Raw genomic sequence first — 15,662 nt, forward strand, 5'->3', positions numbered from 1 at the left:
GAAAATACATTTCCTCTTCATAAGCAAAAGCACAACTGTTTACCTTCGACGAATGTAATTGAAGCTGACCTCAACCTCTTGATGTACATCTTGCTCTTTTCCAAGGAACGCCCACTTGTCTATTTTGGGCTTTGCGGAGTTTTAAAAAGAGTCATGGAACAGCATACGTATCTGAAGGCACTGTCCTACTGTGCTGTGTAGGGGGGCTACTGCGAACCTAGCTGATACATGTAGTTACAGAAGCTGCCAATACATACTACAGTAACTGTGCCTACTAAACCAGTGTGAAGGGCCCCTGAATCCCAGTACTGTCCTCATGCCATGGCTTGAGAACGCGCTCTTGTACAGGTCTCTCATGCCAAGCACCACACCCAGTCCTGAACTAACACTTGGACCCAGCCCTCCCCATCAAAAATAATTTTCTAACATACTGTATCTGCCCTTGTAGTTGCAAAAGAAGAGAAATTCCCACTGCCTCGTTCCCTTGGGTACAGGATGTTGGCTCAAAACACACCTGAGGACACACATAGCAAAAATAATGAATATCATAAAACACTCCCCGCGTCAGTCTTTCTTCCCCTGGAGAATCGTAAGAAAGCAGAGCCTGACAGAGAGAGGCACTAGAAAACTGAGGGAGAGAAAAGAAAAGGAAGAAAGGACCAGCAGGAGTGTAAAGTGGGGAAAAAGCAGAGGAGGGGAAGAAGAGAGGAGAAAGAAGACAAACAGGAAAGGGAGAAGGGAGAGATGGAGAAAAGCCTCCCTGTCAGGCCTTTGGACAACCAGGGTGATTCGATGGGAACCATTCTGGTCCTAATTGACGGGCCAGAACAACGCTGTTGTCGGGCTGTATTAAATCACGGTGTGATGTGTGTTTGTATTTGTGTGGGGGGTGGGCGGGGGAGTGCGTGTGTGTGTGCGCATTTGTGTGTGTGTGTGTGTGTGTAGAGGGGAGATCAGTGGCCTCGCACATTGAAATAGATGGCCAGGATGATGGTGAGAAGGATGATGGCTCCGAGGACGAAGACCAGGATACGATTCTGGATGATCCTGCAGAGAAAGAGAGAGAGAGAAAGAGAGGTATGAAACAGAAAAAACAAAGATGAACTATCTAACTAACTAATCTGTATGTGCGCGGGCTGTCTGGTGGACCGACCCGTGTCTGGAAGCAGCAGTAGAGCTGGGTGAGGTAGGGGTGTCGGCGGGCGAGGGCCAGGATGCGCTTTTCGGTCATGGTGCAGTCCACATCGTCGTCCTGCAGGATCACGTCCTTCTTCAAAACTTTGACAGCGTAAACCTCCTCCGTGCCCTTCAGCTCTGCCAGCATTACCTGGATATGAGAGACAAGATTATGGAAACAGGAAGGAGAAGGAAAGATGCAGCAGAGATGGGTGGGGAAAAAAGTGAATAGAGATTGGAAGAAGAGAGAAAAGAAAGCAGGAAATCACAGAAGTTAGTAAAATTTCTAAAAAAAACTGGACACTACTGGTGAACAAACTCCCACTCTAGGTTAATAATGTGTTCATAAACTGAAAAGATGTCTGATGATGGAAGTATAAAAAGTCTAAAATCGCAAATCAACACACTTATATCTCATATTTTCCCCTTGTATACAGTTTTAATGAGTGAATTCTTATATATGAATGTGTGGTTTTTCTATTACCAAGACAGAGAGTATTAACAGATCTTTATATAATTACCGTCTGCGTATTGCAGCTTTAATACAAAAATACTGATTAGTGCAGCTAAACCATAACTGCATGTGTGACAGCTCAATACTTTCACAGTTTCTTGTTTGTTAATGTTTTCAAGAAGGAAAAGTCTGGTTTGGTAATGGTACATTGTGGAAAATGTAATGTAATGTGTAAAAACAGCTGCCTCCATACACTGTCATTCACATGTCAACTAGTCTATTCTGGTCCCTGATATTCACTGACATCTCCTGGTAATTCAGCAGCTATAAATAATAAGAGCCTGGTGAACGGGCTGCTAAAAGAACAAAAACCCTGTTTTAATTATGAAAATAATGAGCAGTAAACAAACAAACATCCCCCTCAAACGCCTCCTCTGTGTTGCCGCACCTTGCCGAAGCTGCCTTTGCCGAGAACCTTGATAAAATTGAAGTCCTTGAGGCTCCTCCTCTGGATCTGTCCGTTCTCCCTGCCTGCTGTGGAGGAGGACGTGGAGGAAGAGGAGGTGGTGGAGGAGGAGGAAAAGGAGGAGGAGGAGGTGTGCTGGGGTCCCTGCTGGTCGAGTGACAGCACGTCCTGCAGGCGATCTAACCCTGCCAAGTCTGTGGGTGTCAACGGAAAAGCAGATCAGACTTGAGTGAAAACAGGCTGACTGTCTTTTTCCTGTCAGCTCATTATGCAAAAAAAGTTTTTTTTTTTTTTAAGAAACATTGCTCATTGTTTGTGGCTGATTACTTTTCAATAAACTTTTAAAAATGATGATCACATTCTCTGTTAAAACCTGGGATGATTCTTTTACATTTGCATCTCCGACCAAGGTGATTAAATGGCAGCAGTGACCGGTATTGTTATAATCATTGTTTGGCTCGGTAAGACAAAAATGGGAATCCTTCCACAAAAGAGAAAGTTAACTTTTATTTCTCAGCTTGCAAAGTGTGAGAGGACGATGACTAACTGTGACAGCCAAATGGCGGTGGTGGGCGGTGGGGGATAATTCTTAGATAATTCAACTTCATCTACAGCAACAATAACACGTTTAACTACTTATTTTTTAAAAGGAGCAACAATATTATTGCTGAAATGGTAAGACTACCTCTTACTGGTAAAATTAACACATTAAAACCACATGCTGCTAAGAACGCATCTCAGAGGGCTTTGAAATATGCGCCTGTTTGTGTCAAATCTGTGTTTTTTTGATGAATCTGTGTTGTGTTCAGTGTTACCCTGCTGCGAGGGGGAGGTGGGGACAGCTGGCTGGCTGAAGCTGTTCTCCTCCGTCTGGGAGAGCTCAGGAGGAGACTGGGGAGGGTCCTGCCCTGGAGTCAACTGGAGAAAGAGAGAGACAACATGACCGTTCCTTTGGGGTGCCCCTCTTACTTTATTTTTTCCTGCGCATAAATTTCCACAAACATGCATAGGATAAATTTATTTTATTTTAAGAAATCAATTATTTCTCAAAAGGTTTGGAAGCACTTTGAGCATCCTAAAGAGTTAGATAAGAAGATTAATACCACTCTCACGTCTGTACGGTAAATATGAAGCTACATCCAACAGTTTATTGGCTCAGCTTACATACAGTACACTTTTAAAACACCACTCTGGTCTCTAGTGAAAACAGAGCTAATCTTACAGCTGCCTATTCATTATAGCTTCTAGTGAAAAAAAATGCTTTCACCGGAAATTTCACCAATATTTTGTCATGAAAGCAAAAACATCACAGTACAGTGCAAACTCTGCCTTCCAGCTGTGACAGTGGTCTATAGGATAATGCCTGAATTGGCTTAATTAAAACAAGTTTCTCTTTAAAAATACACTGAGCAGAGACACATATTTGATGCTATAAATATTGGTTTCCCCATTTTCTTTTCTAAGGTTACATTGTTCATCACATTACATCAGAATACATCTAATCTTCTTATATAAAAGTAATGGAAAGTAAGGAGGTTACGCTTCTTTAATACTGTGATATTTGGATTAGGTGTCTGACTAATCCTCCCAATGCTGGCTACACTAACCAGCTGCTACCTGCTTCATATTTATCATACATACATGAGAGTAGTATCAGTCTGCTCATACAGTTTTACTCTTGACAAGAAAGCGACTAAAATTTCACAAAATACACATGTATGCAATGGTGCACAAAACAAAGACACTAATATATTTGAATAAAAGTTAGCTTGGTGTGATCTGAATTTGTTCCACTTCTGTATTATTATTCCAACATTATGGCAGACTCTTGTAGTTTCTCAAATATTATTTCCATCTGTCATAATAAATTAACTTTTTAATGCTAAAACAAAACCATCTCTATGAGTAAAGAAAATAACAACTTAATTAAAACCTAATCACAATTATCAGAGTTGTCCTGCTTTCCTGTTTCTAATGTAATAATAAAGGAAATATCTTTATTTGTGAGGGACCAAATGTGCAGTACCACAGAGACAGTGACTCGTTACCTTCCTCCTGCGCTGTGCGGTGTTGGAGATCTTATCGGGTGTGACTCCGAGGTCAGACAGGACCTTAGCGATTCCTCGGGCGTCCACACCACAGTTAGGAGCTACATTAGTCTCACACCGTCTGTGCACATTCATCTTACACACTGCGAAACAAAAACACATGAGAATTGTTCAGGTTATTCCCAGGAAGGGTGTCTAACTCAAACACTGGACTTTTAAAAGGTTACCTAATAGTTAAAGACATTAAAGCGTGCTGGAAGGTCACAGGTGTGAAAAAGGCACTGCCACTCATTGAAAGACATCAGTACATAGTTAATGCAGTAGATATCATATTGGGACGCTACAACTGAATCTTTCATGGACTGCAACTAATGATTATTTTCATTATCCATTATTCTGGTTATTGTTTTTGATTAATCGCCAAGGTATGGAACAGCATTTCTGCTTCACTTCACAGTCACTCCTCAATTCAGATTTTTTTTAAAACACCTAAAACAACTTCTCTTCAGCACGATGTAAATGAGGAAAGTGTATGACAGTGTATGAAAGTAGTGCAAATAAATGTTATTGTTATCCTTGTTTTTATTACTTTTTCTTCCTTAGTCTTTTTATTTTTTAGTATGTCCTGTTTGGAAATTGTATTGTATTGTATTGTGTATATATATATATATACATTATTACATAATATATGTCATATTATGTAAATTTGTGGCCAGCTTATATAACCGTCTTTAATTTCAACTACTTTCCTCTCTCGCTTTTGTTATATTTTACTCTATGTACAAATAAAGAACATAAATAAAGAACAAAAAAGTGGCATCCTAAAATTGTGTGTTTGGTTCAAACAAAACTCCAATGTCGATTACATTTATTTTTTCCATGGATGTTTAAATGACTGTTTCAGCTCTACATAGTTATTTTAATTATTGAAAAAAATATTCATGGGATACACGTGGCAAATTTTGTGCATTATTTGACAAGAAAACAGGAAAGATTTTCTTAGATTACCTCAAAATAAAAGTAAGAACAAGCTGGATGTAAAATCCTTATCATCAGAGATACAAAAAGTTATTTATTATTTTATTATAACTGCAATAAAAATGTAATTTTAGATTTATGCTTTTATAAAATGAATTAACATTTGTTGAAACATTTGACAAGCTTTTGACTTTAAATATATACACATATTGTTTAAGCTCCAATCAGGTTGTGAGGACCTTTAAATGCATCCTTGCGCGTTCACACTGTGAATTCCCCATTGCACATAAACTCACCTTTGCATTGCAGGCCCTGCCTCATGAGGCCCCACAGCAGGGAGCCACAGTGGTCACAGAAGGTGGGGACCTTGTAGTTGTGGATGCTGAACTTATGGGGCATGTTAACACTGAACCGCTGTGAACCCACCTACAGAGGGAGACACACACAAACACACACACAGCGTTACAAAGAGGTCACCATGGCATTATCAGAGGAATAATGCATGTGGCTCAAGTGTTAGTACACAGTCTACACATGTTACTTTAAGTAACAGATTTATTCACGAAAGGCCTGAATGGTGAGTGTCTGTGTCCATATTCAGTTTCTCCAACAGGATTCAGTGTGTGCGTTGATACGTAATAAACAATTTATTAACAAATATTAAAGAGCTAAAAATCCACATACTCCATGTGCACTTGGATGTTTGCATGTGAGTGTGCGTACCTCATCAGGTGTGTCCTCCTGCTTCTTCATCCCGGCACACTTGGTGATGATGAGCTCATGGCAGCGCTTGTGGACGACACACGTACACACTGGAAGCACAACATCAACATCAAGCATTCACAAATTAAGAGCAGTTAGTCTGAGCTGCAGGGACATTGAATATGTGAGGTTGTTATCAACGTTGTCCCCACTGGAAGAATAAAAAGTGATCACACCTCAAAAAGAAACCAGTGATTCTGATGCAATACGGTGGCACGGAGTGATGCATCAATTCAATATGCTGATTTAATATCCATGCTAACACTGACCTTATTAAAGTCAAATGTGACCTACACCAAATGTCAATAATAAAATGTAACAATGCAATTTTCTGAACCTTCTTAAACAATATAATTAAAATCTACACAAGCCTAAAAAGAGGGTTTTGTAGTTACAGCCTCACATTCACATAAACCAATTAGTAATACAGAGGCTAAATTGAGAAAAGAAAAAGAGGGCTTGTATCAGATTAATACTCCAGAGTCAAAAACTAGCTGAATTATTAATATTTTAGTATGATTACATATTATAGCCAGACAAAACATTAATATTGGATAATTCTGCAAAACCTGGATTACTTTCATTGGTTTTCAAATGAATTATTTCTACAGCATCTATCAATGACAACTCGAATGAGGATAAATTGTGGATAAAGGACAACACAATGTCTACAGAGGAGAGGCAGCACGTTAACAGAGGTTCAGTCCTCTGTCTGCGTCTACAGATGATGTGTTCAACTACAGTATTAAGTGTAGGTCGTCTGCGGTTTGGCAGCCCAACTCACTGACGCTGTAGTTATGTGTTTAAAACAGAAAAAAATACATTTAAAGCACGTCAATATTGTTCGGGTTGCTGTGTAGACAAGCTTTTAGGCAGAGGTGGTACAGATACTAGTGTAAAAAAAGACTCAGGTAAAAGTAGAAGTACTGATTCAACTTCTGAAAAAGTGCTGTGTTCAAACAGTGCAGGGGGGTGCGTTGGTGGATGCCTGTTGTTTAAGGTACCGATGAGACATGAAATATGATCCAAGAAGTCCAGTTGGAGTAACAGATGAACGCATTTAAAGGCTCACGAGAAGCCAACACATAAATAATACACACAGACAGGATTTTAAAACTTTGAAAAGTTATTACGGAGGCAATTATTTTATCTTTAATTTAAATAACAGAAATGAGACAATCACGTTACAAAGTAATCCATCAGGAATGTACGCTTGCGCATATTTTTTTTGGTCAACGCAGCACCTTGCCAGATGAGAGCCCCTTGTGTCGACGCCCCGACTGGCCCCATTCAACTGAATGAGGACTCTCTTTTTTTTTTACACACGGTGGAATACATTAGATCCACCTCACCTGCACCTCCCGCCATACAGCATGACAACACTACTTCCTGTGTCTGCACTGAAGGTTGGTGCTCGACGTACACCATGTTCTGCAGAATCATCCAATATGATTGTGAGCCTGGGCTGAGTGACAATAACCCGGGACAAAGAGGCACGATCACATCACCGCTGTGCTTGCGTCCCTACAATGGCTCCCTGTTAAATTTATAATTGATTTTAACATTTTATTGCCCACTTTTAAATCCTTAAACTGCCTTGCTCCTGTCCTGTATACATTTCTGATTTATTGACCTCGTATGTGCCTCTTTGATCCTTGAGTTCTGTAGACGGAGGTTATTCAGGCTTTTGCTATTAGAGCCCCCACACTATGGAGCTCGCTGCCTAATGAACTCACACATTCTTTTGCTTTTTCGACATATTGGATATATGTTTTTATTTGTAATGTTTTTATTCCTATTTATTTGTTCTTTCTGATTAATTTAATGTTTTATTACCTTATTGTGCTCATGTTCCATATTTTCATTTTATCTTCCCTGTCTGGTTTTTACTCTGTAAAGCACTTTGGAACATTGTTAGGAAAACTACTATATAAATGTTTATTATTATTATTATTAGTATTATTTTAAAGTATCTTAACGGGTCAGTAACACTTCTAGCTGGACTTTTAGGTTGTTTGAAGACAAAAATGTACAACATAAACAATGTTCATGAGCCTTTTTAATACCGTTCTACGCCTCTGGGAGACGGTGGCTTGCTACCAAATCACAGCTGTCATTCAGCAACATGTAATCCCTCTTGTGCTCGCGTTCTTAAATAATACATGACGTGCTGTGTTACTTGAGAAATTGGAATCTTCCAGAGAAAAGTACTCACCCTGACACTGGTATCCCTGCTTTCCCAGCACGCCCCTATCAGATCACACACAGAGGAGTCAGCATTTCAGCCAAGTTGGTTTAATGAAACAGAACAGCAGGTAAGGTAGGTCAGACAGATCTGTGTGTGTTTGCATGTCACCTACCAGATAAAATCTCTGCAATGTGAACAGTAGGTTGGTTGTCGCAGGTAGGTGGCCATGAACTTGTGTCCATTGACTTGATGGACACGTCTTCGGACGGCGCCCTGTCGCCGGCGAGGACCGATCCTCTCTCGAAACACTCGCTCCTCATTCTCGTTGGTACTTGTGGCTGTCGAGTGAATAAACACAAAGTTTTAAGAGAAATTTCTTAACTTTTGTGTGTTTTTGAGTCAGTTTTATACAAGATATCGCACTGCTACAGATGTTTTTGCTACATCGATTTTACTTCCTGAGACACTTTGTACAAATAAGGATCATTTGCATCTTGTTGCTCGAGATGTTTAATCATTCAATGGCTTCTCATCTTCCTCCCCCCTCCCCCTCCTCCTCCATCCTTCTTTCTCACAAACACCCCACACCTACCAGAGGCCTATGCATACGTACGTGTGCATGCTATTTATACTTTCATGTGTGGGCACTAAAACGAAGGACAGCATATTAAAATACTCCTCCTCAGCGAGCACCATCCAACCAGCCATTCCCTTCCTCTCTGCATCTCCCCGGAAACATAAATGCTTTCCGAGGGTAACCTTAAGACAAGAGAACCACCTCCACTCTCACTCCCACACACACTCCTTCTCTCTGCGCTCCTGTCCTAGTTTGCCTTTCTTTCACTCTCCCTCCATCCCTCTTCTGGGTACGTTATAGATGTGGTTACTGCTGAGCCTCTCCAGAGTTCGATTACAGACAGGCTGTCTAGGGACTCTGTGTGTGTGTGTGTGTGTGTGTGAGTGTGAGAGAGAGTAGGAGTGTATGTGAGTGAAAGTGTGTGTTTTTGTGTGCCTTTGTGTGTGTGTGTGTGCGGAGACAGCTTAACAGGCCATTATTGGGATCACTTTGTTTTACATAATACATCATCCATCTGTCCAGGACACACACATACACACAGGCATGCTGACAAGGAGGGGCGATGAGGCATAACAACAGTTAAGAGCGATCGCCGTGGCGACAGACGTGCTCTGGTTCTGCTGAACGGCCGTCCAATAAGCACACACACACAGACACACAGACAGAGAGACAGACAGACAGACACACAGACAGAGAGACAGACAGACAGACAGACAGACAGATTCAAATTTGACACAAACATGGAAAAGACCAGCAGACAATGAAGGCAGAGTGGCGGAAAATCTAAACTACAGATGGTGATATAAACAAATATGACATCAAAAAGAATAACAATACAACTGTGGCAGTAATCCATCTGCTTCTCAAATAATGAATAATAAATAATGAAGACTGTAGTTAGATTTGTGTTGAAAAATGTATTAAGGTGAAAGACAAATTAGAAAATGCTGAAGACATTCCTGAATAGAAACACACACAAAAAAACGTGTACAGAAGTGGTTCCTCAAATGTTTACAAGGTTATTAATATGTTTGGCACCTTTATTAAGTGGAAGCACTTAGAGGAAATTAAGCTGAAGCTGAAGTTACAGTTGAAGCGGCTCCTCAAATGTTGTAGATACATTCGTACATAATATTTTCCAGAGTGAATAAAAAACAACCAGAAAACGCTACATTGTTTGAATCGTTTGAAATGGCGACAAAAGCTGAAGTCGACATATTTTAAAAAAATAAGTCATAGCTAAAGTTAAGACACAATTTGAGGTTCCACAAATGTTAAACACTATTGATATGTTTGTGCAATACTCTATTAAGTTAAATTACTTAAAGTTGAAGTGGTTCCTCCAATTAGGAATAAGATTGTAGAAACCTTGAATAAAATAAAACTAGAAACTAGAAACTACTTGCTTAAACAAATTGAAGTGTGAAAAAGGTTGCAGTGGAAACATCCGTCTGTTTTATTTAAATGTTTTATTGTTTGGAGCTTTTGAAACAGCATTAAGAACAGCAGATGAAGCACTTAAAGCGACTGAGCCAGTAGGTGAGACTGTAGCAGTGAAAGGGATGACTCAAATGTTGAATAATGTTGAATAAGATTGTAGATACAGTTTCACAATTATTTATTATGAGGAAATTTATGTTTTGAGTTGCAGTAACATTCATTTGATCATTTCCAACATTTATGGCTTGTGAAACAAATGCATTTGTGCCCTGTTGGTGGTTGGATGGTTGGTTCATGTTGCTCTACATAACATTTATGAACAATAGCCGATGTTTGGCGAGTCAAATTCTAGCATGTAGATACGTAATAAGTATTTAGGATGATGGTAGAAGACAATGTGTTGGTTTTTAGTTTTTGTTTCACAGGATGAGGAAGATGACTTTAGAAATGACACCCATCTATCAGTCTGCTTAAAGACGACAGAAATGCAAAAGGAAATAATAATAATGATATTTATAAATCTGAAGCAAGAGGGGCCTTTATAATATTATATAAAAGTGTTTGTAGGAAAGTGAGATGAACTATGCCAAACGCAGTACTATAGAGCAACTAAACACTGAATCACTAATGATTCTGGTAGAATTTCAATTTCAATTTCATCATTTTATCACACTTGTTTACACTCTTACAGGCTATTTTAAAAGTATTTTTTCTATAAACTGGCTATTAACTAGCTTTTATTCTATTTTTCATTTTTGATGTTTGTTCCATGTGTTGCACTGTGAAATGTCTGATTTTGTGTCTGTAAAGAACTTCATAAACTTGTTTCTGGAACAAAGGTTTGCCAAAAATGTTACTCTGGTCATTTTAAGAGCTCAATCAAAAAGGTTATCTTTAAAGAGCTTTGAGGAATGTGGAGAAAAATTAATTAAACACACAGAAAATGACGAACAAAGAGAGAGCAGGGAATCGAGAAGAAGAAAGGAAGAGGCTGCAGATTGTCACATTAGGTCAGATTATTGTTATTTGCCTCCTGAGACCGACAGATGCACAAGGATGGAGAGGAGAAAAGAGGAGAAAAAAGGAGAGGAAAAGTCCTCCCTCTCCTCCCTCTGAAGCTGCAGAGAACAGATTGCACCAGGGGAAAAAAAATAAATCTGCTAAAAATACCACCTCTTCCTCTAGTTCTCACCCTCCATCTCTCCATCCCTCCTATCAGCACACACACACACACACACACACACCATTTGTTTTTATCAGCATACATTAACATGACGAGCACTCAAGCCAGCTGAACTCAGGGAGGAAGTTCAGGAGTGGGCGGAGAGTGGGTCGTGAGGTCACAACAGAGTGTCCAATCATCGATGAGGAGGGCAAGACACGGACGCCTGAGTCTGCGTGTGTGTGTGTGTGTGTGTGTGTGTGTGTGTAATCCGTGGCTCAATCTCACCTACTATTTTAAGAATCTACTCCCTCTCTCTTCACTCTCTACTGCTCTCTTTATCCGTCTTTACACAGAAAAACTATCCTCTGTGTTATATAGTCGGGGTTCTCTGCTGCACCCTCACACACACACACAAGCACACTTTCACTGGAAGGCAGAAAACTGTTTCTATTTATAACCAGGTGTGAAGATACACAGGTGCAGGTGAAAATCACTCTTATCCGGCAGCATGTAAGTGAGTGTATTTGCACGGAAAAGATAATTGAGAGAGATATTCTTAATGTTTCCATGTTTAATCAATACAAACAAATAGAGGAGGATGGAACCAAGAACAAGAGAGAGAGGGAGAAAGTTCTATGAATTCTGTTAAGTAACTTTCTAGGAAAACAGGACGACCTAAGGCTTCGTGTTTGGCCTTTTTTTTTAACAGTAATCTTTCCATCTTACTCTCTAAAAGCTGGCAGTAATGAGGATGTACTGTATGTACACTGTGTTGTTAAACCTGCAGTATCTGATGTTTTGGCCACTTGATGGCAGAAGATAAGATGTTAACACACCACTGACATATTTTAAGTTAACATATTAGCAAACAGTGGCTTATTCACACATCATTATCATTCATTTGGAGTCATATATCTGGCCACCTGGTAATTTAAGTATTAAATTATTCACACTTGTTTTAGCTCTATTTTTGGTCTCTACCAACTCCTATGGGGAAATATCTTGAGTCTTTAGCTGCTAAATGATCCACTATATTTACCAGCTAGTCACTAACTTTGTCCATCTGCGGTTTGGTGCTGAGCAGGTAGTGTACAATAGCTTTTTAGAGTTTGTTTTCTGAAAACAGCAGCCTGCTGTGACCAGAAACAATGCTATGAGAATGGTGAGAGTAAACCAAAACAGGGTGGTGTTGCAAATTCAGGCAATAATTCTCTGTATGTTCATCACTACAAGCAACCCCTTTCATATCGTCTTCACATTGTTATTATAATAATATGAATTACAGATTGATGTAACGATACACTCAACTCTACAATTCACAATACTTGGTTCACAATATCATTTTCTCACCGTTTCTTTAACAAAATGAGATGGGAGGCAGGGGAAGTGATTGAACACCTGTCAGTGGGTGGGATATATTAGGTCAAAGTTAATGTGATAGAAGCAGGAAAAATGGGCAGCGTGAGGATTGGAGTGACTTTGACAAGGGCCAAATTGAGATGGCTAGACGACTGAGTCAGAGCATCTCCAAAACTGCAGCTAGTGTGGGGTGTTCCCGGTCTGCAGTGGTGAGTACCTATCTAAAGTGGTCCAAGGATGGAAAAGCGGTGACAGCAACAGGGGTCTTGGGTGGCCGAGGTGGTCCGATCCAACAGATGAGCTACTGTAGCTCAAATTGCTGAAACAGTTAACGCTGGTTCTGATACAAAGGTGGCAGAACACAGATGGAAACTTTACTGTTTTTGCTCCCCTTTATTGCTCTCAGCATCACTTTTTCCGCTGCAGAAGGAAGCTGTTTTCAGCAAAAAAGCTTAGAATGAGCCTGGAAGATGTTGAACTGCCATGTTTTTACAGTAGCCCAGAACAGACCAATCCAACAATGGCTGTAGATAGAGACTTTCGTGAGTTTTGAGGCCACCATAATTTATCTGACACAACAGGAGTGTCTCTCCTTAAATTTCTGTCAGGTAGGTAAATGTGATCTGTTTGTCTGATGGATCTCAGTCGTAAACTCAAAACGTTCCTGTTCTTAAATAAAGTTACATCAGACTGCGATGAAGTTCATGATATCAGCAGCTGATATCCTGGTAGAGGGACAACCCACGCAGCTTATTTTCTTTAAATAGTTCCACCTTTCCAGACTCATTACCATCGGCTTTGCACATGTCGATGCTGTACTTTCCGCTAGCACATACCACCATACCACACTGTCCTGAAACGACAAGGCCTGTGTATGTGTGTGCAGTGTGTGGTCTAACGCGTGATTCCTTTCCCTTTTCACTAGTAAAACAGCGTATTGTGGTGGTTTTACCTTCAGTGGAAGATCCGGACAGATCAATGACCACATACACCTTCCCCTCCGGCTCCAAGTCAATCTGCAGAGACAAAGAAAGAGAGAAACAGAGAGTGAATCAGGGAGAAATAACACAGCTGAACAGTGAGTGCAGCAGGGGGGCTTTCCTCCAGCACAAACAAACACACCAGTGCACATGGAAGAGGTCATTATCTTCACTACCATTACACTCCTCCCCACCACCCGCATCATTATCAGCCCTAACATCACCATCTTTATCACTATTTTCATCACTGTAGACGCCATTTACTCCTGGTATTAACACACTATCCGTATCTTACATGTGATCTGGATAAAGAATTCTTATAACATGGCTTTGCATTCACGCCTGATGTTTATAAGCATCGCCGTCATCTCGATTCCCTTGTGATCTGATCTCGATGTGCAAATTAGGTAGGTGGAGCTGGCAGACTTCTCAACAAATACAACATGTCCCGTAAGGGAGGTGATGCTGCTGAAGTGAGACAAGTTATTTCTTTCTTTTGCTGAGGAAGGGGGTCGTCTCGCCGGGCTTGTTAAAAAGTTAAAAGTTCGTTTACATTTACATCTGAATTAACGTGTTTGTCTGTATCTGAGTAAGGAACACAGATAATAATACAGGTGTAAATGGGATCATAGACACCAGTATAATACGCACGCATTCTCATTTTTAGGGCTGAAATAGTCATTTAATCGATCATCAGTCATTTTCAGTCTAAAATCCCAAATATTACCCCGAGTTCAGCTTGTCAGTTGTGAGAATTTGCACTCATTTCTTTGTCTTATATGATAGTAAACTAAATATTTTTGGGTCTAATGGTCTAATGTGATGGACATGTTTTGCAACATTTTAGAGACCAATGGATTCACTTATTAACCAATAATGATAATCTTTAATACCATTAATGATATTCTTTGTTGCCTATATCGCCATAAGCACATGATGATTATCCTCAACATCATCACATAAATCAGTGTAATCGTCATTACCCTGAATGCCATTGCTATTTCCACCATCATCCTCATCCCCACTTTTACCACTGTCCTCACATTATCATCACATTATCATTATCAATTACATTAATGCTGTTCAATCCATGACTACATCGTTGCTGCACAGAATCACCAACAGTTTTTTTATTAATTTTTCCATGTTTTATCAGAAGCAGAACCATATTAATGTACCATGAAGTGTGCATAGCAATGTTGGAATTGGAATAAAGGATATAGTACTCTAAACCAGCGGGATTTGAAAGTTTTGTGCATGAGTTACAAGTTTCAGGGTAAAAGTTACAAATATGTAATACAAAATGCTAATTCATGTGCATAAAATAAAATGAACTCCCTTATATGTGACAGGCTCTGTACACATTTAGGGACAAAGGATTTTGGCGGTGCTAGCAGAAATCTGAGGTCTTGTCCAGCAGGTTTACAACATCACATTGTACTTCACAAAACAGCCGCTTTTTATTTGCCTCCTCTTGCTTCTTGTTTGGAGTAGAAACAAATGCCTATTTTGCTGTGAATACCGCAACTACATCATGTATACCTAGACGTATTAGACAGTGGTTGTACTTAGAAAACTGTAATGGTGCTCAGTTGGACAGAAATTAATCTGCAACTATTTTCATAATCCTTTAATCGGTAGTAAGTAATTTTTCAAGCAAAAAAAGCCAAATATTTGATGGTTCCAGCTTCTCAAATTGGAGAACTGGCTGCTTTTCCTTATCTTACATTACAGTAAATTGACTCTCTTTGGATTTTGGACAAAACCAGACGCTTGATGATTTGACTTTGACTTCTAGAAAGAATAAATCACTGCCATATACATATATGTATATATATTTTAATTTTTTCTAATGTTTTATAGACCAAACAATTAATCACTTGATCTAGAAAGTAAGTAGGGATGCGCAATGAATCAAAATACTATTGAAATGGCAATACAACCGAATACAATATCCAAATCGCAGAAGCTGAAGGTAAAATGTGTGATAAAACAACATTATAATAAAGTACTATAGTGCTGCAGAGATACCCTGGTTTGGTACAGACCTCAACAAATGTCACATCATC

The 15,662-nt window shown here is 39.6% G+C and overlaps 1 protein-coding gene across 1 annotated transcript in view; it reads right to left on the reverse strand.

The window, feature by feature from the left end:
- The window catches only part of prkcea (protein kinase C, epsilon a), a gene marked incomplete in the record, with an annotated part of 37,837 nt that overhangs the window by 4,643 nt on the left and 17,532 nt on the right, over positions 1 to 15,662 (reverse strand). The window contains 9 exon segments of the mRNA XM_035659014.1: positions 1,154 to 1,327; positions 2,079 to 2,290; positions 2,912 to 3,014; positions 4,145 to 4,287; positions 5,419 to 5,548; positions 5,846 to 5,934; positions 8,100 to 8,134; positions 8,245 to 8,410; positions 13,566 to 13,629. Coding sequence (XP_035514907.1) covers positions 1,154 to 1,327; positions 2,079 to 2,290; positions 2,912 to 3,014; positions 4,145 to 4,287; positions 5,419 to 5,548; positions 5,846 to 5,934; positions 8,100 to 8,134; positions 8,245 to 8,410; positions 13,566 to 13,629 — 1,116 coding nt within the window.

Source organism: Morone saxatilis, unplaced genomic scaffold, assembly GCF_004916995.1.
Source record: "Morone saxatilis isolate NCDOM2014 unplaced genomic scaffold, NCSU_SB_2.0 Contig1, whole genome shotgun sequence".
NCBI classification, from domain to species: domain Eukaryota; kingdom Metazoa; phylum Chordata; class Actinopteri; family Moronidae; genus Morone; species Morone saxatilis.